The sequence below is a fragment of the Scomber japonicus genome, chromosome 19, assembly GCF_027409825.1.
Source record: "Scomber japonicus isolate fScoJap1 chromosome 19, fScoJap1.pri, whole genome shotgun sequence".
Classification (NCBI taxonomy): Eukaryota; Metazoa; Chordata; class Actinopteri; order Scombriformes; family Scombridae; genus Scomber; species Scomber japonicus.
This window is the reverse complement of record NC_070596.1, coordinates 22,915,555-22,939,894: the sequence shown is the minus strand read 5'-3', so window position 1 is coordinate 22,939,894 and position 24,340 is coordinate 22,915,555. Positions and strand designations below refer to the sequence as shown.

General features: G+C 40.4%; 1 protein-coding gene across 4 annotated transcripts in view; it reads right to left on the bottom strand.

The window, feature by feature from the left end:
- Nucleotides 1-24,340, bottom strand: part of dab2ipb (DAB2 interacting protein b) — a 99,446-nt gene that overhangs the window by 25,073 nt on the left and 50,033 nt on the right. For all 4 annotated transcript variants that reach the window (XM_053339623.1, XM_053339625.1, XM_053339624.1 and 1 more), the window contains 3 exons: nucleotides 13,650-13,803; nucleotides 11,539-11,637; nucleotides 8,344-8,898 (listed from right to left, as the gene is read on the bottom strand). In XM_053339623.1, the coding sequence (XP_053195598.1) occupies nucleotides 8,344-8,898; nucleotides 11,539-11,637; nucleotides 13,650-13,803 (808 nt within the window). The remainder of the gene's footprint in view (nucleotides 1-8,343; nucleotides 8,899-11,538; nucleotides 11,638-13,649; nucleotides 13,804-24,340) is intronic.

The window sequence follows — 24,340 nt, the reverse complement described above, 5'->3', positions numbered from 1 at the left end:
GTTAAACAGGTATGTTCACCATATTAGTTTAACATCTAACAATGCAAACATTTGCTGCCAAGGGACGACCATGGAAATAAGTTCTGGGACTTATCGTTATATCCCTGACAACATTTGATATGTTGTATCTTATGAATATATTACACTGGTGTCAATGAACCAAACAAATGAACATGAAACACAAAGCCTCTGAAGGTGATGGGAATGTTATTAGTTTTGCAAGGTCTTTGGTAATAAACCACTGGACTATCAAACATTTTGACCATGTGACAGCGCAAGAGGAAAAGTCCAAAGTCATTTGGATATATTGCGTAAGTACAATAAATACCTGTACAAAACATTGACTATAAAATATCTATTTCAAGTAATTGAATGTTTCTGCATGCAGTATTTATACCATAGTGACATCTGTGGAAACCAGTGACTGTGTGACGGGTGGGAAATCGATAGAACTACACCATGATTTGGAAAATGGCAGTAACACAAAGTAAATATGTGATTTGTCGTAACGGGTAACACCATGGAGAGCCACCAGCATGATTATTGAAGTCTCTCTTTCACCGAGCAATCATGTCCTAAAAAGATACTGGAACTCCTTTATTTTCCCCCCCAGTCATCCTTCAGCCTCGTCTCTGACTCCCTCACTCCTGCAGCCTGCCCCTCCTCCTCCCTCTGCTTCAGTGCTAATAAGGAGAAGTAGAACGCTGTCTGTATCGCTGCCACATCTCATCAGCTAAACCATGCCTCAAAAAACCCAACACCCCCAACACACAGTACACAGAGAAAGGAAGTTGATATGAAGATGGGGTCGGGGAGGAGGGTAGATAGTGCCAAAGCGGCTGATCAGATCTAATAAATTGCATGGAACAGAGTCCTGCTGAAAAGATGAGGAGCTCCCTGATGATGGGCTTACTTGCCAGGAAAAAAACTCATAAAGTCTTGTCCATGCACCCCCCTTTGTGCAGTGCTTACATCTCTATTCAGCAATATCCCACTGCACATTGTGCAGAAGCCTCTTGTTTTGAAGCTGAACTATAAAAAACTCATATAAAAACCTCAATCTCTATAGGGAAGAGATTGAGAAAAGACAACACAATTATTATCAGAAATCTCACAGCAAGTGTCTCACACACTGAAACATAATCAGACAAATCCGAACACAGAAAAGGACACAATGACATTCATTTTAACTGACATGGTGTGCCTTGAAAAGCCATAGGACACCGAGTCTGGGAATTACAAGAGAGAGACGAGCCAGATGTTTTTCTGTGTTTCTATGGTAATATAAAGTACAGAAATCCAAATGTAAGAGGAATACATTGCCTTAAAAGGATAAAACTAGCGCAGTGAGAGAGAGAAAGAGGTGAAATAACAGAACATTTTCTTGTAAATTCAGCCTCATTACTGGAAGAGTGCATCCAGTAGAGTGCAGACCTCAGCCAGGTGGGCCTGGAGGCATAGATGCAAAGAATAGTGTAATGGTATTGTAACTAGGCATCATCCTAGGTTTGCCAAACTGAATAAACTCAATAAGGTAACAAAACTTTCGGGTTTTGTTTTTATTTCTGTCACTATTTCAGTTCATGAAAGTTAACTGTAACATTTTGGTTGCCTAAAACAGTCTTGGTTAGCATCTGGTAGTACAAATACTTTTCTGGTCTATTGTGTTCAGTGCATTTTGTTTTTTGCTAGCAGAAATTAACATTAGCAACAGCATTATCACAGATAACCATAGACTGTAAATGTACTGTGCTAAACAAGCTAGCAGCTAACAGTAGGGTCAGTTACACTCTCCCCTCCAAATATGTTAACTTCTGGCTCCAAAAATCCAAGATGGTTACCGTGAAAATGGAAACTCGAATGGGCTTCGAAACAGGAGTCCAATTCAATCATAGTGGTCATGCTCATTATTTTTCAGTCCATGCTGCAGGTTTAAATCTAGCGGGGATAAAAACTCTCATGGAGAGTGTGTGGATGTATGAAGTGAGGTCAAATATCACTCACAGATCAATAAATCGGTCTCATGGTGTGCTTTACAAAGTATAATGTGCACTGTATATTGTGAAATTTGTAGAAAAAAAGTGATGCTGATATAATCATAATGTTCATCATCTATAAAGAAAATATTAAAATTAATGCCTTCTAGTGCTGACTTTCCTTGAAGATTGTCCTCCTTTTGAACTATTATTTCAAAGTAAGAAAATGTGTTATTTGTATGTATTATATTTCAAAAGAGCATGAATAAACATATTCATTTTGGCATATATTCCAACATTCTGTTCATAGACTGTTTTTTTATCTTATAATAATAATATCTACGCCATTATTGGAAAAGTCATAGATTGTGGAACTAATGGAATTCATTAGAAAACAAACAAAATGGAAATTACCAGTTGATGCTCTGAGTGCTGATATTCAGGTAAATATATTTTCAACAAGGCAGCAAAACACATATTTAAATAATTCTAAATAACAAAGTTTGAGTTCAATAATTGGTCATTTTATAACAGATAGGTAAGGCATCAAATTGAATGTGAAGAGGAAAAAGAAACCCCATTATATTAACAATTCGATTGATCGATGAGTCTGGTTTTCGAGCCTGGGGCAAGGGCTGAGGAAAGACTCTGGGGAAGAAAACAGGAACCACTCCAACTACTCCATCCCTTCCTCTCCTCGTCTTTCCATTTCTCTCCCTGCCTCCCCTGGTCTCTCTCCCTAGAGACTGGTGGCTAGTATTACAGCGCTATAGCCTGCAGCTCTTCCTGTGAGGGTCACATTGGGTTTACGGAGTGGACTGGAGGCTGAATGGAAATGGAAGCGGCTCCTCCCGTAGGCACAGTTGCTTGTCATTCAACAGAAAAACAGGAAAGACCGTATCATGCTGTGAATAATCCCTGTGAGACTATGTGGGTGTCTATTATATTAAGTGTTGATGTCATTAGTCCGCAATGTCCTGTAATGCATATTTGATTATTAAATGGACATTTTTACTTCCTCAGAGTGAGAGTATACAGCCATGTAAATGGCTAGTGGGGCTTTGAGTTAAGCTTACTATGGCAACATTCTCACATTGACCATGATAACGTGTTATGTTACATGTATAGGGTTTACCATGTTCACCATCTTAGTTTAGCATGTTAGCATACTACCATGTGTTAACTGGCACGACAGTGAACACAATGTACAGCTGAGGCTGATGGGAATGTCTTTGGTTTTGTAATTATTTTGGTCATGAACCAAAGTATTGTGCAAATTTTACTTTTGAACTGATGACAATTTTTAAAAAAGTGCATCATGTTTTTTATCACACATCCTGAAGGGGAAATGTATGTCTTTAAAGAATTTTATGGCAATGAATCTAGTACTTATTGAGATATTTCAGTGTGGTCCAAAGTGGCGGGCTGCCAGTGTGGCAGACTTTTCAAGGATTTTGTGAGTGAGACAGCAAGAAAAATAATAAAACAACCAAACTGCCAATCTATGAAGTTATTTAAACTTGTATGATATCGGCTCTTGGCTGTTGACAAGTGCTGCACAGTGCTGGACTCCTCCAGGCTAAAGAAAACCTGGATGATCAAAAGTGGCCTGGCACAAGCTAGCCAAGATGACCTTTATTTTACCTGTCTGAAGAGAGTATTGCTTTTCATTAAATGTTTGAAAATTTCAGTGCTTGATTTGTATGCCTGTCTTTGGATATGTATGCTTTAAATGCAATTTAAGTTCATGAAAATAAACTGAAAAAGATAGACACATACAGAGAGGAGCGACGGTGAGGGAGAGACATTGTTTGTTTTCTTCGTGCCAACACAGCCGACAGGAGGCCTCCAGATCAATGTGTTGAGAATCACATCTGAATGTTTTCCTCTGCAGCCTGCTGCTGTTTGGCTCCAAAGGCAGAAACTGTGATGCTGCAAGGTGAAACTACATTTCTCTAAATGCTCCTTCTCTTTTGTCTTCCCCTCCTCATCTTTAGTGTCCTTACCTTTCTCTGTTTGGCTGTCTCCAACTCTCCTCCATCACTCCATGCTATCAGCGGATAGTCGATATAAATCATCCGTGAATTATTAAATAGTCTAAGAATATTTTGCATTGCCTTTATAGTACAAATTTTACAGTGGGGAATATGAAGATAGCAAGTGCACTGATGTACTCTGAACTTATTTCCTGTTCTGGTTGGAGCCTATAGATCTATGACTTTATGACGTTATGACTAACTGACATCTTCTGTTCTCTACGTGCCCTCTTTCTCTCCCTCAAATACACTTCACACACACTGCCACGCACTGTAAGTCTGTCTCCTCCAACATCAGTTCATCACAGAGTGTACCTCTTTTATGGTAAATGATAAGATTACAGCTATCAAAAAGTGTCTGGTGACACAGACAGAGCAGCCGTCTATAAAAAAAGACAGAAATATTGGCGCATGCTGTACTGGAGAGGCCATTTGTTATTGGCAAAAAACCCCCAAAAAAAACAATACTGGCAACTTCCTGTTAATAGAGAGAGTATTGACAAGTGGCTAGCACAGTATGAACACTCAATGGCCTCACTCTCTTAGGGGACGGCTGATTAATTCAAAGACACGTTTAAAAAAAGCCCAAAGGAAAACAGAACTACCAAAGCCGTGCATGTCATCTTAATAAATCATTTGTCACACCATATTATGTGCGTACTGTAAACTATTTCCTGTGTGCTACAGCTGTGGTGATGAGCATCACTGCCCACTGATGACAGCACTGAATGCATTAATACTGTAAGATGCTTTGCGCTTAACATAACTGGCAGAGAGGGACTGTGCTGTGGGCCGGCGTCGATTTACCACAGAGGATGTGGAGAGGAGAGACTCATATTTTGCCCTCTTAAGCAGGGCTGTTACTTTACCTTCAGGAGAAGTAACATAAGGAATGGCATAATAACCAGATCACCTCCCTCCTCTGGCCAGTTATCATAAGAATAAATCCTCCTTATCGTCACTTCCAACAGTCGGCGCGGCACAGAGGCGCAGCAACAAAATTAGAACATCATCTTCCCGAGGGCTGAGGCGTCGAGAAGACTAGATCAATAACACAGAGGATTCATGCCAGGAGAGGATATTTTCAGATGAAAGAAAGGTGAACTTCTGCAGGCAATTCCAACACAGCAGAGGGTTGCTGTTGTTACTGTGGGGCTTCTAAAAAGTGCTGTTTGGGTGTGTGGATATAACAGAATTCCCCACAGGGAAGGAGACGGCCTGGTTTCGTGACCTTTGACCTTTCTAGGAAATCTGCAGAGATGTTACGATTAGATTTCAGCTGGATTTGTAGTTTTAAAATGTTGAAATCAGTAGACTCTTTATCTGTGTTTTTATTACAACCCACACCCATGATACGATGTAATCTCACACCACATACTGTACATCTTAACACCACCACAGGCCTACTTTACATGAATAAAATTAAATAAGTGACCTGCAATCACCTGCTAATGTCTTGTGATTATACATAGATGTGTGCGTGTAAAGTTAGCATCTGTGCGGCGGGCGCAGGGCGTGCCTGTCGTGCTCACGAATGCATCTCGACATCAATACAGCATCAGTAATGACATCTCTCCAGAGAGCTTTGGCCTCAAGATGCAATGAAGCATGAAAGAGAGATGAAGGAAGACAAAGACGGAAAGTGGGGAAAGAACAAGGGAAAAGGAGTGAGTGTGCAACGGAGCAGAATATGCACAGTGTAATTATTCGGTGATGGGTGATAAAAGTGACACAGAAAGAAACAGAAGTGGGGAAGTGTTGCATACTAATGGCCGATACAACCTGCAATCTGCATCTCTTCACAATAGCCAGCTGCAACGTGAAGCTGTTCCCCACCTGTACACAGCTGATTTAACACGATGCACATCAGCAGAACTTACTCCATCCCTCAGAAGAGCGACGAAGAGTTACTGCTGCATCTCCGAAATGAAACGCTCACCTCCTGTTCACCTCCGTTGGATGTAAGGACGGGGTGCAATGAGCTCTTTTGCAACCATCTTATGCAAGTCCTCTGCTCTGAACTATAGACATAGACAGTGATGCATGGATTTGACTTGAGACTGTGTAGTTGGAGGACGGATTTGACTTGAGACTGTGTAGTTGGAGGACTACAAGAGGACTAAAGAAAGGGGGTGGCGAGGTGAGGGGAGGGATTACCAATGGCCTGCTTGCATGTTGAAGGAAAACAATGAAACCAGGCTTACGAAATTACAAAATTTTCCAAAGTTTATCTTTCCCCCACGTAGATTGCCCAATTCCTAAATATAAGTCACCAATGTTAGGAGAGACCGCACCCAGCTTGGCAGCAGATGAAAAAAAGGATTTAATCGTTGGGATTGTAAGTGAACAAACTGCGACATAGACCATAATATGTATATACTGCATCTACACAACATCAAAGGACATCTAAATTAGTCCATGAGAATATTTGAGAATAAGTGGTTTGTTGGTAGCTGCTTGTGTGCTGTATTTGGCAATCCTTGACTTCTCTATCCATCAAGGCTCAAGCAGAAACATGCACTCAACTGTGTGTGTGTGTGTGTGTGTGTGTATGTTTGTGTGTACTGAATAAATATGTCCAGACCACTTCTTGAATGATGAAAGTCTTTTTTTTTCCACAAAAAGGAAGCTGCAGTAGCTAACAGCACCAGCACTCAACATTTCAACACAGCTTTCATTAATTCTTCCTGTTTACCACTAAAGAAATCTACGTTTTTTTCTATGTATGAAAAGGCCCACTCAGGGAAAATTGAACGGATTTGTTTTCATGTAGAATTTTTCCATCTCTTAAGTGGTGAAGGCATTATTTGAGTTTCTTTCTCATGATAAGCAACCTTGAAATACCATCTCTGTGGCAGATGCAGCATGTTTTACAAGCAACGTGTCCACAGCTTCCAGAAAACCAGGCAGGAAGAGAGACCAGGGAGATGAGAAAGAAGTAAAAGTTTTAGTGCTTTGCACAGAAGGTAGGGATTAATTGAAAGTAATTAAGAATGTGACCGTCTCTCCAGAGAGCTGTTAAGGTCTTCTCCCCCCATCAATCAGCAGCTATCAGTCCTGAGCCTAAACCGGCAGACTGGCAGTACAGTGTGGATAGACATGACTTCTTAAGCACTAATCATTCATCATTCCTCTGAGCCATGATAAAGTCAAAAAAAGTTTCAAGCTCTGCTGATGAGATACCGTCACCAAAGCTAAACTGAAGCACAAATGGTCACCGGCAACTGACGAGGCAGAGAAGATGAAGATGATGCTGCAGCAGCGATGAAAGCAGCCTGAAGTGATATCTGGCTGAAAGCAGACAGAGTTATTTCAGTCTTCAGTAACGGGGACAACAAGATGCCCATTTCCTGTCCTAATTTTTTATAGTTGGCCAAAAATACTTTGTCCATTAGAAATGCTTTGGAACTGAATAAAATCCATCATTCTATTTATTTATTCAACATTACTCATATTGCACTTCTACACTAAACTTCTTCCAGGCAGCAACTAATTCTGTTCATTAATTAATTTGCAAATAACTTTCTCAGTTTATCTGTAAATTGCTTTCTTGGTCAACCAAATTGTGAAAACTGTCCGGTATAATTTCACAAAACACATTTGATATCTTCAAATGTAAAACAGATAAATGCAGTCTTTAAATGAGCTGTGAATTACATTATTTTTTGCTTAAAAAATGACATAAATGACTAATATGTTATTAATATTGAGGCTGATTTCCTGATGATTGATTATTTGACAAAGCTCAGCTCTCGACTTTTACATCTTTTTTCCAACAGGAGCCAATAAAATGGTTTTTCTTCTCCTCACATACTATTTTGGTTGTATTTGCAGAGTCAAAATGCAAAGTCAAATGTTAACGATTGTTTTACCACCCTCTAAAGACAAAAGTTGTGTAGTCAAAGTAAAAAACAGCTTCGGATGGATGGAAGATTATCTGAGTCCAGCAGCCTGCTGTCATGAGAGACTGGGCTCCTACTGTGGCAGACTAATCTCTCCATGCTTCTAATGCTACAGACAGCGGTGGATATATTGTGCTTCTGTCCTGCATCGGTATGCTGTGAAGCACTGCAGGGGATACATGTAAGGGATTAGCTTGAGTTAAAATGTAATACAGGCTGGTGCAGCAGGAGGAAATCACCTGTCTGTCTGGTCTTTGTCTCTGCGTTATTACAGCTGTGGAGTTCAAGAGTTCAGTAGATGAGCAGGCGGCAGAGGGGTCGTTAACCTCTATGTACATTATAATGTCTCCTCAGTACTCATGGCAAAATAATCGTCGGGAGGGCAAGAACGTGGGAAAGATGGAGATAAATCATGTCACTGGTCCTTACCTTGGCCTTGCCAGTGCTCTGCAGAATGTGTACCAGCGCACAGGCCATCTCCTCCTTGTTCTTGACGCTAATCCCGGGTTCGAGCACTGAGCACAGCAGCATGTAGTTATTGGTGGTGTACTCTGCAAACTCCTTGTACATCTCCATGGGAAGGATGTTCATACTCTGATAGCGTGCCTTGATCCTGATCATAGGTCCAGATGTCTTGCCCTTAGGGGGGTTGGGTGTGCTGACTGGATACCACTTCTCCATAAACTGTCGTCCAGTAACAGCTGTGACGGGGATATTAACAAGTCCGATGTAATTGTTCTTGTCTTTCTTTTTCTTCTTGTCTGTGTCTTTGTACAGGTGTGCCGTGATGCTCATGACAGCAGGCAGGTTATTGAACTCAAAGTGCTCTCCCCAAAACACATTGTCAGCCTTGAGCTTACAGGTTGTGCGAGCGTAGAGCGAGTCATCGAGACAAAGCTCACAGAAGTATTTCTTTTTGGCTGGCAGGTCCTTGGCCTCGATGATCCACAGCCTCAACATGTTCTCCACCCGACGACTGTTGTCCTGGAAACAGAAGATGATAGGTAGAGGTTAAGTATGTTTTTCGAACACGATTTTGCCAACATAAACACCAATGAGGAACTTGACTGACCTGAGAAAGAATCTGACAACATAATTATATGATGTTCTAACAAAATAAACCTGCTTCAAACCCTAATTTTGAAGTTTTTCCATTTCAAATGAAAAAACATTTCAGAAATTACTTCACAAATTACATCATTTCACAGCAGCAATTCAACATCCTCTCCCCTCTGCTTCCAGTCATTAAAGAGCTACGAAATCTCACTCCTACATTATTTCAGAGTGTTCACCCATTCTTATGTCATCAATTGATATTGCCAAGAGCAGGGCATATTTTTGGACCATTATTCAGATTGCCTTTAAAACTACCTCTGAAAATGAGGAAAGGAGAAGAAGGACTAATAATTACATTATTAGAAAGAAATACCAGAACCTTTCATAATCTGAAGGAGAGCATTGGATGTTTGAAATACTGGGCTATTCTTAAGAAAACCCAACATTATCTCAATGCTCTTCATATTATCGACAAAAATGTTTTAATGGCACATAATTAAATCTTGTGAGGTGCTCCTGAAATCAAAAACATTTTATCATATCTTTAATGTGTCTGTGGGTCATTCAAGGTCCTTATGAGGTAAAAACTAAAAGTCAAAGCATTACGAAAGGCATACAGGCTCCTCTGTCAAACATCAGGAGATGTGTGAGTCAAGAGGATCTTGTCTAACCATCACCTTCTTATAGAAAGTAGAAGAGATGTCATTTTCTGTGTGAAAAACTGTCTTGAGGAGGTATCAGAGCCTTTCAACAGAACTCTTCAAAACATTGCAGTGGCATTTTTTCACAGCCCTTAAAAATAAGAAGTCAGTGCCTTTTCCATTCGGCACTAAAAGAAACATTTATTTCCCTTTTCTGTCCTACAAAAGAACTCAATTTCCCTTAACTCCAAATTCCCACATGCTCCATGCTGTTTATTCTGAAGTGTCAGATTTCCCTCCTTAATCAGTGTCTGGTTCTCGTGTGGAGTTATCGCTCTTGCTCCATATTTCCAGGTCCATCCCACACAAATCCAGAGAACTCTTTCCTCAGACATTGGCAGTGATAAGCAACCACTTCCCTTCTTAACTTATCTCTACCCAAAGTTACCCAAAGATGCATGTGCTGAGTCAGCCAGTGCGCCCTTTTCGGAAAGGACAGCTGCACTAGATAGGAAATCAACAATGTTTCATCAAGCACTATGTCTCCTATTCTGCATGTCTCTAAATGTCCCCCCTCTTTCTCCTTTATGAAACATCTACATCTTCACAAGCTCACACCTCTTGAATGATGCATTAATGCTAGATTATTGTCACATGTAATCTTAATGTTAGATCAGTGTTCAGTTTGCCTTGTTAGAAGTATTATCGGAGTTCATTACTGTTAACGCAACTAAATGTCCCTTACCTTACTGTAAATAAAGGTGCTCCATTAAGTCAAACATAAATTAAACTTTGTGTGTCTCTTCATTCACACAGAAGTGCATTTGCTATCAAACACCACCCTGCATAGATTATAGCCTCTGTAAATTGCCTATTATCATAATTACCCATAATTATCCTCCCTCTTATACGGAGTTGGATTGTGCATGTTCAGCATTTAGGCCACTGTGTTTCATTTACACTGATTATATCTCTGGCAGATAGGTATAGAACATTACTGAATGTATTCATCTTTCTTTGTCTTTACTACATGAGCATCTTCTTCTTCAATACCAAACACCAGCAACAGAAAATAGACTTCAGGGTGAATAAGTATTGACCTACAAATCAAAAAGTCAACCAGGTTAAATCCTGCATGTATCCCACTTAATGATCTGTCAGTACTCTGTTATTGTAGATCATTATAGATAAAGATTTAGTCCTTGAGGAGAAAAATATATTTTCAGTAAATAAAAGGACTTTTCCTGAATCACTGTTTTGTCCTCCCTCTCTTGTTAAATGGTCTATAATACGTTTAGTTCACATTGATATCTTTGAGTAGTGGTAGCAGTAAGAGTAAGAGCAGTTGTGATTTATTAGCAGATAACTAAAAATAATTCCAGTATCTGTTTCCACCTTTTACATTTGCCAAAAAAACAACAACAACAAAACACTGCACTGCATCTAATCTCTCGAAATCACAGAATAATTAAAAAATACGAAGCAAACATGGAGGAATAGCACATCGCTGCCAAAAGAGCTGAGGAGAACGAAGTCTTAAACGCTATTGGGGAAGTTTTTTTTCCAAGTTCTAATTAGTGAGTAATTTGCTAAATAACGACAGATGAAGGAGCAAAGAGGCTGTGAGATTAGGATTACTTCTCAGCTTGATATGTTTGCCACTCTCCCTGTGACACAGCTGTGTTTGTCAGGATTGCAGATGGCGTCGTTTCTTTTTCTTTTTTTCCCTCCCTACAACTGGTGTCCTCTGCTCTTGAGGTGTACAGTGTAAGAAGATCACAGCTGGATTTAAAATGATTACATCGCTGCCTTTACATTAATCAATGAAGCCATGTGTGGTTTGGTAGTGGAATACTTATATATACTCAGTGTTGATTAGGAACAGCCTCATCCCACTTACTCTGTATTTACATATTTAAGTGCTTACCTTGTTGGGCTGGACTGCCCTCCTCAGATTCTCCATCCATTTGTCTCTTTCGGCTGATGAACGACAGGAAAAGCATTTGCTTCCTGAGGAGGTGGTGACCTACCGCAGCAACAGAAGTAGAAGGTAAATAAACGCTTTAATAATTAAACCTCTTGCCAAACAACATCAGGGATTAAGTGGGATAGAAAGTGTTTTTTTATAAACTTAGTTCATAGATACTACAGTGACAAAGATGCCTATCAACAACGCACACACACACACACACACATACACAATAGCAGATATGAGGAGACTGAAGATGACTTGGCAGTGTTCAGGAATGACTGAGTGGTGTTAATGGACAGATGAGAGAGATGAGTGCTTGGCAGGATGGGTGATGACTGGATAATTTTAAAAAATGCAGAGAAAGAACAGAGGGCAGGAAGCAGCATAAAGACACCGAATGATGTAATGAGCGAGATAATAGTGGAGATTTATGCTGTCTACAGGAGACAGTGTTGGATAAAAAGCATTTAGTGATTTCTCTCCCCCTGAAGCTCCCAAAGGCGACTGTGGCTGACAGCTACAGCTGCAAACATGTTTGTTTGTACACACATCATGCTTATAGTAATTAGAAGCAATGTCTTTCATAATCTGTTGGAATTTACTCTCCATTACACACCACTGATGATCACGGGGATACATCAGTTTTCACACAGCCAGCGTCTTCACAAATTACTAGTTGTACTACCAATTATTGTCTACAACCAGGGCAACGTTGGCTGGAGCCAACCACTGTCACTTTTACTTGTAGTGGAGTGAAATATACACATTGGCGATTTTGTACATTTTTCTTACTGTCAATGAATCTCGTGAGGAGCCAAACCAAAAATGAACTGATTCTACTTAAAAGTATTGTGTGTGGATTCAAAGCCTGATATATCTTATAACTCTGTGCTCTAGACCTCTATTGTTGTCCAAAAACTATTAAAACAATATTAGCCATTAATACAATACTACAATGGGGGTGGATATGTAGCAAAACAAGGCAGCAAAGTACTACAAACAGAATTAAGCAGTGGCATCTGCCTTACACAGAACTACTCTCCAGAGAGTGAAAACATCATGCAGTTATTAGTCTTGGGAGCTGTCTCTCATCAAACTACCGTAACCATAGTATCAGGCTTTGGATACTCACACACACAGTACTTTTAAGTAGGATCAATTCATTGTTGGTTTGGCTCTGCACATGAGATTGGTTAACAATAAGAAACACATAAAAACATACAAGCCTTATCATTTAGGTAAAGGATTGAAATCCTTCTTCCTCTACTGCATAAGCCTCAGCTAGTGTTGTTATGTTGAAGAGGCCAGGCAGAGGAGCAAATAAGAACTATAGCAAATTCAAAATGCTTTGTTGTTCCCCTTGGGAACTAATCAGAGCATCACAGCTTCATCCAAAATTAACCCAGAATCAAAAAGCAAACTAATGTTAACTGCTGAAAGTTTTATCAGGCTTGTACAAAGCATAATCATTAACTTCTGTTAGGCATTAGTGATACATGCGGCAGAATTCACAACAGCGACAGCAGAACAAGCTTTAAACACCACATTGACATATTATCTCCTTCTTCAGTTGTGGTCACACTTGCCGATTAATACAGCCAGCAGATATGGAGCAATATTATCATTTAGGGTGGAGTATCTGTTCACCCATTTTAAGTGTAATATCCACTCTCCTTCCAGCTCTATTTTGGTCTCCACCAATTCCTGTAGGCTATGTCTGGCTCATTCATGCTACTCAAGTGGATTTTTAGTGCTTTTGCTGTTGTACTCTGCAGGTCAGACCAAAACAATGAGCTGAAATGAATGCAAAGATGTAGGGTTATGATAATTCTCTGTGGGTTTGGCGATACGGAAAACCCCTTTCACATTACACTTTGTCATTTGACCCATTGTTAAAACAAAAATATTGATTGGGGCAGCTTTATGTTTGGAGACTGGATGTTACTGACGCCTGAAATAACTCCTACTTGTGCTTTAATGGAGACCAGAAATGTGAATGCTCTGTAAGACTGTGGATAATATGTGATTGTGTCTGCTTGTGCCCTATGCGTTTTGCACCACCTCACCTCAAAGCAGTAGTCCTGCCCGAGGATGCTGCTGTGAACAGGCTTGATGATAACCTCGTCCTCCATACTTAGGTCCAGGGCTTCCACAGCGCTGCTGGGGCTGAGCAATGACTCATGGGAGCGAGACTCCTTCAGCCTTGGCATCAGATGAGATCTAGAAGGGGAGAGAGAAGAAGAGGGAGAGAAGTGAGTCACCCTGCAGAGTCTGAGTAGAGAGAGCGAGAGAGAGGAAGCATATGCACTGCGCATATTAGCGGGCGTTCATAGTGAGTGTGAAGGAAGAAAGTGTGAGGATGACGAGGAGAGGATGCTTGACTTGCCTCTAAGTCAGCGAGACCTCAGCATGACAAGCCCGCACACTATATCAGCACATGTTCATGCACTCACTTCTAAGCTCACTTGCTAATGGATGCTTTGTGACATCTCATTCACAACTTGAAACATCAATGAATGAATGACAAAGCATGAAATATTTGAATCAAGCTGTGCTGCAAACTGATGCAGTGGAACCACTATAAATGGGAAGCAATTCGTATCATTGATTATCAGGTCAGGCTTGGACGATTTCCATATTGTGATAATGGCCAAGTGCTTCGCAATGATAAACCACTTGCTATCTGTTTCATGGAGCGTAATTCAACAAACACACACACCACACAAACTGCACTGCTCTCATAACTCTGTCAACTCTTCTCTATTTAACTATGACAGGAGCTCAGAGTGCACCTCAGGAAGTGTTGAATATTCTGACAAAAAAAAACAGCCATGGAGCATGATTCTCTGCCATTTTTAGCCAGAGAAGATTAGGAGACAAAGTAAAGAGCTTTCCGCTGTTTGCTGTGTTTGATGTCGCCCTACTTTCTGTTTTTATAAGAGTTAGAGTGAGTGAGTGTCACTAAGAAAGAGCAAATGTCTCCATGCAGTGTACACTTACTGAGGACATTATTAGGAACACCTGCGCAATCTAATCCAGGGTGCATTTAATTGAAAAGTGTTCCTAATAGTTTGTCCTTCGCAGTACATGAGCAGGGCAAAAATATTAGCAACACTTTTCAATATAAGGCACTCCAGTCCACTAACACCCACTACGACCTCAGTAATAAAGACTCAAAAGAGTGAACACAAATTGAAAAAGAATAAGCGTCATAAAAGTAGAATTCATGGCAGAGCTGTTGATTTGGATTGGATTAGATAGCATTCCTAATAAAATGCTCGTTGAGTGTACACCTATATCCTTGAAAGTTTAATATTCAGACCAACATTTTGCCATCTTACCCATCAACAATCACCAGTTATGCTGCAAATTAAAGGATAATCCTGGCAATTGTCTATATTTTTGTAATTGTGTACAGAGCCAATGGATTGATCCTACTTCCAATGCTTAATATGTATTATTCCTCTGTGCTGAAGATTGTGATCACAACAGTTTCTTTAGACAGCTCCAGAGACTAATAACAATTATCATATTTTTAGTCTCAGGAGAGTAGTTCCTTGTAAAGCAGATAACACTGTAAATGTGCGAGAATGTGGCTCTGTTTCTAGAGCCTCCTTAGCTTGTTGTACTACATATTATAACCTCTTGAATTTGAACTGACGCTCTTTGAGAAATGTACAATATAGTCTAATATCAAGAGATTCAGATATGTAGCACAACACTGTTATTAATCTTTGGACTTTGTGACCGTAATCTTCAGAGCGCAGGAACATGTCATCCAATGAGTCAGTGTGGCTCATTAATAGTTTCTGGACAACAACAGATGTCGACTGTATAGAGGAATAACATATATCAGGCTTACTTACACAATACATATAAGTAGGATCAGTTCATTGTTCGTTTGGCTCTGCACATGAGATTTGTTGACAATAAGAAAAAAAATAGAAAATTGCCAGCCAACATGCCCTAAAGAGAACTATAAGTAAGTCATCTTAAGCCACATATAGAGTCAAACACCAGACCTCCGTACTCTCGCGTTTCCATAAACCATCAACCTTACTCGTGGTCCAGTCAGCCTCACAGTGATAAGAGGATCAAAAGCTAAATATACTAGTGGGGGATGTAAGCAGTGACATAAACATTGCCCCCTGACACTCACACACTGGCAGGATGAAGAAGACAGGGGGTCAACTGCTAGTGTAATGACTGGGAAAGTTATTTTAATAATGCCCTCTATGGAGGGCTTACATACTAATCCCATGTATGCGTGTGAGCTTGTGTGAGTGTGCACTCTACGTATTTTCTATGGACTAAAAGAAGAGCATTCCAGGAAAAAAATGCAGCAGGCTTAATGAAAGATTAACAACCGCATGCAGCCCTTTGTACAGTCAGCCAGCTTTATTGTCAAATCTTCTGTCCAATGTGAAATAGACAATGATCTTAACTCTCTCTCCATTTTATTGCTCACACACACACACACACACACACACACACACACACACACACACACACACACACACACACACACACACACAGAGACATATTCCAAAGCACAGCTGCAGAGGAAGTGTCTTTGCACCTAGATCTGCTTTATGATTGGCTGACTGGGTACTGGGCAGAACAGAGAGCGAGTCAAGTGAGCGGAGAGGAGCGGAAACAGGGGTTTTCTGGTGGGTTGTGCTGCTGGAGACAGGAAGGGATGAGAACTTTAAAATGTGAGGCATGGTCCACAGTCCACATAATGACGTTTCTACAGCTCACAAACAGACTTTTTTTTAAAGACATTTGTATAAAATAAGCTCAGGGATGGGTTGCACCAACTGATTTTTGTTAAAACCTGTCTTTAGAATGGACTTTGCATTGCACCAACCAACCTTAAGCCTAGTCTTAGCTAAATCCAGTTTTAGCAATGTGTGCTCATGTGAACGGCCAGGAGACTTTGACTACTGCCTGCCTAGCAGCATGCGTTGCTAGGATACATTGTTAACAATCTCCTGCTGTCTTGCTAATTTGTAGCTAATCATTTCTAATTTATGGCAACGTTATGGAGGATCAAAGAAAAAGAAAAGGCAATTTCACAGACATCGAGATAAGAAAATTAATAGAGCTGTACAGCCAACACAAGAAAAAACACAGACTGCCAAGTAGTCCAACAAAATAACAAATAAGACTTGGAGAGAAATAATGGAGGCCATAAATAATTGTTCATACTCAAGCGGCTTTCGTTCACATAACAATGTACAGAAAGAGTGGGTAGACCTGCTGAGTAAGGCACAGATTTTGACTTTCCGCTGCTTCTAATGAGGTCTTACTAAGCAGTCTTAGCAAGAAGGAGGCAGACCAGATTCAATTTAAGACCAGGTATTGCCAGGCTTATTCCAAGAGATTCTTTCAATACAATTAATAAAAGCTACGACACAATAAATGTTATCTCGTGGCACATTTCTAATATTTAGCTCCAAATAACAGGAAGCATGTAAGCACTTTTCCTGTGAAAATGGACTGGAGCATGCTAGCATTGCGGCTAGCCTATAGCAGTTCTACAGTAACACCCTGCATGTTGTACAGAGGAATTGCAACAAAAAGAGGAATGCAATCTTAAAAATGAACATATTTTATTATTCTATTATGATTCTCTTTTTCTCTCAGCATATTGTATTATAAGACCATTAGTGTCAGTGAAAATGGTGAGAGACTTTGAAAGCACGAACTGATGAATAATAATGCTGCCTTTCATCTGTATGGCAGTGTATTAAACTGTACTGTAATGTGTAATTTACAGCCTTTGGTAGGAGACTTTGTAATGAAGACAATGAGAGACTGTCTGGCGTGTGAAATCTGCTCATAACTTCTATATCAGCCATTCTGACACACTGTACAGTGCATGTCAGCTGCCGCAAATAACAACTGGCATTACAAGAAGGGCTTGCTGTTCTCGGCGTCTCCTTATTTCTCCACTCTTTGGTTCCCTTCCCCCATCATCTTCTATTCTCAGCAAAAGTCATTCTTCGTCCTTGACAATCCTTCAATACGCTCTGCCTCCATTTCTCATATCCTCTCTCTCTCTCTCCCTCTCTCTCTCATTCAGTGTTTACCTGAGGTGGGAGGTCTAGTTTATGTTAGGTGGATTCTTTCGTATACTTCTTTCCATTTCCGTCTCTACTCTTTCACCGTTCTGTTTATCTCTTCCTCTCTGTTTATCTTCCTTCTCCTCCACTCCTCTTGGCCATCGATCAATCTATCCATCTTCATCTTTAGGACTTCATTCAGGCAACCTTAATATTTCAGATGCTATGCAGGAGATACACAGCCATCTGACAGATCGGACTTCCAGTAGCATCTATACACAGGCTGAACTATATACATCCCTGTAGTGAAATACATAATTGAAAAGGTCGAGCCATGAACAACAGTCTTAGTAAAGACCTTGTCAGAATTACATGAGATGTTGCAAAGAGCACTGTACTATATCTATAATGCCTCATGTTTGGACACATAAAGGTCTGCTTGTGTGAGAGTATATTTGCATTTTTTTCCCCATTACAATTACTGAAATTTCAGCAAGATAAGTGTGAACTGGTGCGTGTTTCCATTAGGCATATTTATGTAAATACATTTGAAAATATGTGACAAGGTTACATAATTAATGGAGCACCAGGAACATTATGGCATTTCCTTGCTGCTTCCCACCTAAACGGCATTTGTAGTTGTGGTGTTTTTTATCAGTGATAGTGAGAATTAAATATGCTTCTGTCAGCCTTTATAACATATTTCCCTTTTCAGTATGCCAATTTTTCAACCTTAGTTGACTCTACACATTTTTGTTGTTGCAAGATTTCCAGGAATATTACATAATTCTACAATTTAACATCAGTTTTTTAAAATACACAAGTTGAAGATGAGCATAAAAAGAGGAAATGCTCCTATTGACTATATAACCTGCTTGTCCTGTAACTTAAAATGAGTCTGAAACGAGGAGTGATGACGAGTGAAAACACCCTCAAAAACTCTTTTCTTGGTGAAGGCAAGACGCTGCAACAGTTAAATAAAGCAGATCTTCAACTTATCTTTTACATTTCGATTTTGGTGATTCAGACGAAAATTCACCATTTTGGAATGTAGTCACTGCATTAGTCCAAATCCTATCAGCAGCAGTCTGAGAACTCCACGCACTGTGTCCTGCTAAGGTTCAATAGAAACTCAGTTAGGAGTAAGTGCCGGGAGAGCTGAGCAGAGTAATGGATTCTGAGTGTGTCTGGGCTGCACCCAGTGAGCTTTGTCTCTGCATCCCGTAAAGAGAGTTCATCTGATAGCCTGTCTGGGATCTGATATAGACCTCAGGCCTATATAGGCGTCAGAGCACTTAGACTTCTAACACACTGACTCGTTGGCTAGCTGGCTACACCACTGGGGACTATGTTTGTACTGATAGCCCAATATAGGTTGAATTAATGTACTGCACATCCAAATAACAGCGCTTTGAAACTCTACATCCTGCAAGAGTACACATTGTTTCACTACAAATCACATGAACTACAACAACAGCACGTTAAATTCCATGTGAAGTGGTGCTAATCTCCACATAGCGAGTAATACCCTCTTTGTGTTGTGCTACAACTCACGTTACTGTAATAAAAAACAGGAACATTAAACCTGATGTCCAAAAGCTAAAGCTTTTCACAACCTAAAAAAACAAGTGTTAGAATTAAGAGATAAGTGGTCTGATGAAGTCCTCTTGCTATCAGTGTTTACTGTGGTTATTGCACTGCACAGTGTTTACACGGCCTTCTGCTTTGCCTTCAGACCGGCATTTACACCAATCAATACACCTTCCACTTGCAGACTGGCACAGCAATCACTTGTTAACTTTTGATCATCCATAATGCTCTCAACCCAATAAAACACATGAAACACAAGAGTAAACATGAGCTGAAGGAGAAAGAGGCTGTCTGCACAATGATATATTGAACGAGAATTACCCAAGAACTACCTGATACTACCTGCAAGGTCAAAAAACTGTTGTTTTTGCTAGTAAACATGTGCTGTAAGGAGTGCTAATGGGCAGGCATATCAATAAGTTAGAGGATAAATTAGTGCACTCACAATTTTTTGACAACACATAACTTATTCCTGTGGAAATAAATTAAATTACTGTAGTGATCAACTTACAGATAGTCTGCAATGTAGATATAATGTCATTTTAAATTAAGGGGGAAAAACTGAATAAATGAGTTAAGGAACATTATGAATGCAGATGACTTGGCTACAAGGCTTGAGGGGTTCTTGGTTAAATTGATGAGTATGAAAATGACGTGAATCATACACTGCGGGCTTCACAGATGACAGACTGTCACCAGATCTCAACCCAATTTAACACCTATGGGAGCAATGTGTGAGACAGCACTCTCTACCATCATCATCAACAATGAGAGGATATTTTTTTGAGAAAATGGTGTTCATCTCTAAAGTAGAGCTCCAGAGATGTGGAGTATGGAAGCAGTTATAGAGACAACACTTTACTAAGATGCTTCATTTTGGTTTAGTCTGTATATCATTAACATGTTTTCCATGATACAAGAACAAGCATGAATATCACAACTACAGTGTTAGAGACAAATCTGGTCTTAACGAGCTTGGCAACCGGATGATTGATAACGAACTGTGGCACAGTGGAAAGACAAGGGGTTTGTAATATTGTGCTTGGGGCGAGGTTGCAAAGTTTTCAACAAATTTGTCCTTGCAGCGTTCTCCTAACAGCTGGCATTCCAAACCAAACCAAAAAACACTCCAGCCAGCCAACAACATTGAGCACTTTGCGAGCACCTGAGCCCTAACTCAAATATCAAAGTGAAAAAAAACATCACAGTTAACAGCAAAACACATACTGTGAGCAGACAATCACACAGTAATTGTTCAAGCTTGATTATGAAACACATGCACTGCAGAGACAGGCAACCGGACAAATAAGCCATTATTCATGCATCGAGCCTCACACAATGAAGTGTCCATTATTCCCACTGCTTTGTCGCTGACTCAGTGGAAAGGACCACAGGCCGTGGTGAAACAACTAAGTGTCTGTCACATTGCAGAGTACTCTGTCACGGGCCTGATCGCTCATTTGATCCAAGCAGATGTGGTTGGTATTTCTCGGTGCTCGGCATGAATAACGAGGCACTATCAGCTCAGAGAGTTGTTTGTTTGCAGGATTGTTTTCTCGTGTATTTCAGCAAGACAATGGAATCTGTGTTTTAGTAATTCTGTGAAAATGTGTTTTTCTGCATCTACCTGCCATCTGTCGATTGTCATCTGCACTGAAGTGAACAGGCAGGTGATGGGTTGGGAGAGAATATAGACAACAAAACAAAACAAATGTCTGGCCCATGGCGATAGACTGAAAGAGGAGTAGTCGTGGATGGGCAAAAGGAAAGAGACGAGGGGGATCCTGTCAGTTGCTGCTGGTGCAGAACAGTGGATGTGTGAGCTGAACCACTGACATGTGGCTACAAGCCTTGGAGCCCAAACACCAATCAGGTCAGCAAGAAGATTCAGTCAACAGAATAGCAGTGCGAACCTCATTCACTGTCAAAGTCAGACACACTGCAGGAAAAGAATGATCTCTGGAGACGAAGACAGGTTGAGATGGACGGGGGGAGTCAGCCTGGGATGCAGCAGCTAATGTGACAGCCCTGCTACTGGTCCCTCTGCCAATAACCCCTAAGAGGAAAATTTCCACACATCACATCTAGGCTGACACTCTCAATCAAAAGCTCCCTTTCTGCTCATCCATCCGTGACCTCTGGGAGGCCTGATTGGCTTTGCCGTATGGTTATGAAAGTGATAATGACAGCAAAAGGGAAAAAAAAGCAAAAATGTTCATTTAGACAGATGGGCAACATAGATGAGTGGGCACAGTCAAGACTAAGTTGGTCCATATCTAGTGCATTAGTGCTTTGCTTTGCAGCACCTGTGCCGGTTGACGGCTTTGCCTCTTTCAGCTCTTATACTGCCAGCGGTCTAATGCACACAAGACAAAAGAGAGATTACACTGGAAAGAAGGGAAGAGAGAGACACTGCCCCAGGCTTTACTGCACCAAACAAGAGGGGGTAAAAACTGAAGCTATGGTGTGACCACTAATGTGTAGAAATCTAAGGGACCTATAGATGAGAGCACACATTAGCTTAAAGTATAGAGGGAATCCTTCTCACAAAGGCAGCCTTTCATTTACAGGGCGGAAGGAAGCTTTTAAAGGCAAGAATGAGACACATGCAAACACTCGCACACCCCTCCCCGCTAAAGAAACACACATACACAGGAAAGGAGGGGGGGGTTGCATTTAGTAACTCCTAAATGATCCAGGCTCCTTCCCTTTTTTAGGAGTCTGTGGGGATGCCTGACTCAGAGCACTGGCAGACACACTACATTGTGGGAAAGCTTGGCTGGTTACTGAGATCAGGTGGTTGGAGAACAACTGTTGGAAGAGCTAACACAGCAACCGAGCCAGGCTGTCTGGTAACACACATACATATACACACGCAGGCACAGCTTGATTACAGTGAGAGTGCAGACTCCCTGCTAGGCTGGGAGGTAATTCTGTGTAACATCTGCTAGGACACTCACTGCAGGAGACCGATACATAGCGCTGAAGAGCTGCCGTGGAGAGGGGACGGCTGGGGTTTGGGCTCTGAAGTCATGCGCTGAGAGAAAGAGAGAGACAACAGGACAGCTGGCCGAGAATACAACCACTGGATGGAGGAGATCACACTAGCAGCTGCAAAACATCGCATGCCGATTACCTGCGATGATCTGAGCGGAAAGTTAGTTTTTAACAGTTGTGATGATTTCATCTGGGTAATAATTTGTGCCAAGCACTGCAGGATGTGACACATGTGGTAAATCCTTCTTAATCATCTTACTTCTCTTCTCAAGGGAGATTTAAGAGCCAAGAGTCAAAGGGTCATCGGAGCACATTATGTAGCTTCTACAGTACAACAGACTTCGTTACACCTAACGAATGCCTGCCTGTGGCTGTTTGTCAAAACACTAAAATGACAGAGAAATTATAATGAGGTCAAAGGTCTCACTAATGAGTGACTCTTAAAGTAGAAGCTAAGGACAGAGGACAAAGGTCAAATCTCACACACATGACTAATGGCCTTCTGGGAACTCAACAATACAGTATGATTGGTATATTGATAATTTAAACAATGCACTTTGTTACATGCAAGAAAAGCATAACTGATTGAAAATGGCTTCATGAGAATACACACTATTTATTTTTGTCATACAGGCTGGCGGAATACTCTGTCTCGCAACTTCATGTCCCTGCTTGGCACAGTTTGCCGACTTACCTACACACACACACACACACACACACACACACACACACTCACACACACTCACACACTACGCTGCCAGGAATGGGAGGGACAGAAGATACCACAGCGGATGAAACAGTGTGCAGGTGCATCTGTGAGCTCTTTAAAATGCTTTTTGCCTTTAGAAACTGTGTCACAGTAATGCCTCACACATGACAGATGAATAATTTATTGCACTGAAATGTCATACACTGTATTTTCAGAACAAGCAAATATGCCAAGTGCTTACATCCCAACAATGGTTTTAAAAGACCTTAAATTATATTCCCATACGTAAGCTAAAAGACGGGTACTGTATTTGCAGTTGGCCTCATACTAGCTATATTTCTATTTTCATTATTGGTTAACATGTCAATAATTTTCTTGTTTAATCAATTGTTTATTCTAAAAAATGTCAGGGATTGACACTTTTTTTCACCACTTTCTGTTTCCCAAATCCCAAGGAAGCCCAAGAAACCAGAAAATATTCATTTGTATTATTTTATGTTCATTCGAGAGGATGAAACCAGATCATTTTGGCATAGATTAAAACAGCTGGTGATTAATGTTTTGTCAATAGAATAATTGATTAATTGACTAATCATTGCAGCTCTCTCTTATCATCTCACCCCATCTATTATGAAATTGTGTTAGGAATGTCTGACCAGTATGTACAGGAGGAACAATTACAGTGATCAACAACTCCATCAATGTACACACAGGCATTCAAGACTGACTTTACAACTCTAACATGCCCTTTAAACTTAATTATATATTTCTATATACATAATTCAGTTTTTCTTGGACGACTGAGCAGGAGAATTGAAAAAGAGCTTCACAGGGCACACAATTAACACCAGCCACCAGCCACCAGCCAAATGCTGGTACAATATGCAGTTGGCTGGTAGACTTGCTTCACACCAGCCAACAAAAAACAATGATAATCTATTAAGTGGTTGGTAAATTCTGAACATTCATTAGCCATTGGATGGTGGACAAATAAAGTTAATTGTGCACCCTGCAGCTTGAGTCCTCTTTTTTTAATCTCTGTCCTACATAACTTCATTACTGAAGTTAATTATTAAGGGTTTTTACCAGCTGGATAAGATGGAAGAAGCTTTTTTCTGTGTATGTGAACTGGAAAAATAACACAAAATGCAAAGTTCAAAAGAAAAATGAAACACTAACATTATAAATGATTTACTTAACTGACATTATGAATAATAAATTGGGAGTGAGGAATGATGAGGTCATAGTTCAGGGATTGATTATTTCATCAGCAAACAAAATGAACTATACCGAATCAATACATTGCATTAACTTATTGATTTAACCTTATTACTATATATTCTGTAGCTCTTATTTCTTTTTTTATATTTTATAATACAGTAGCAAACTAGCT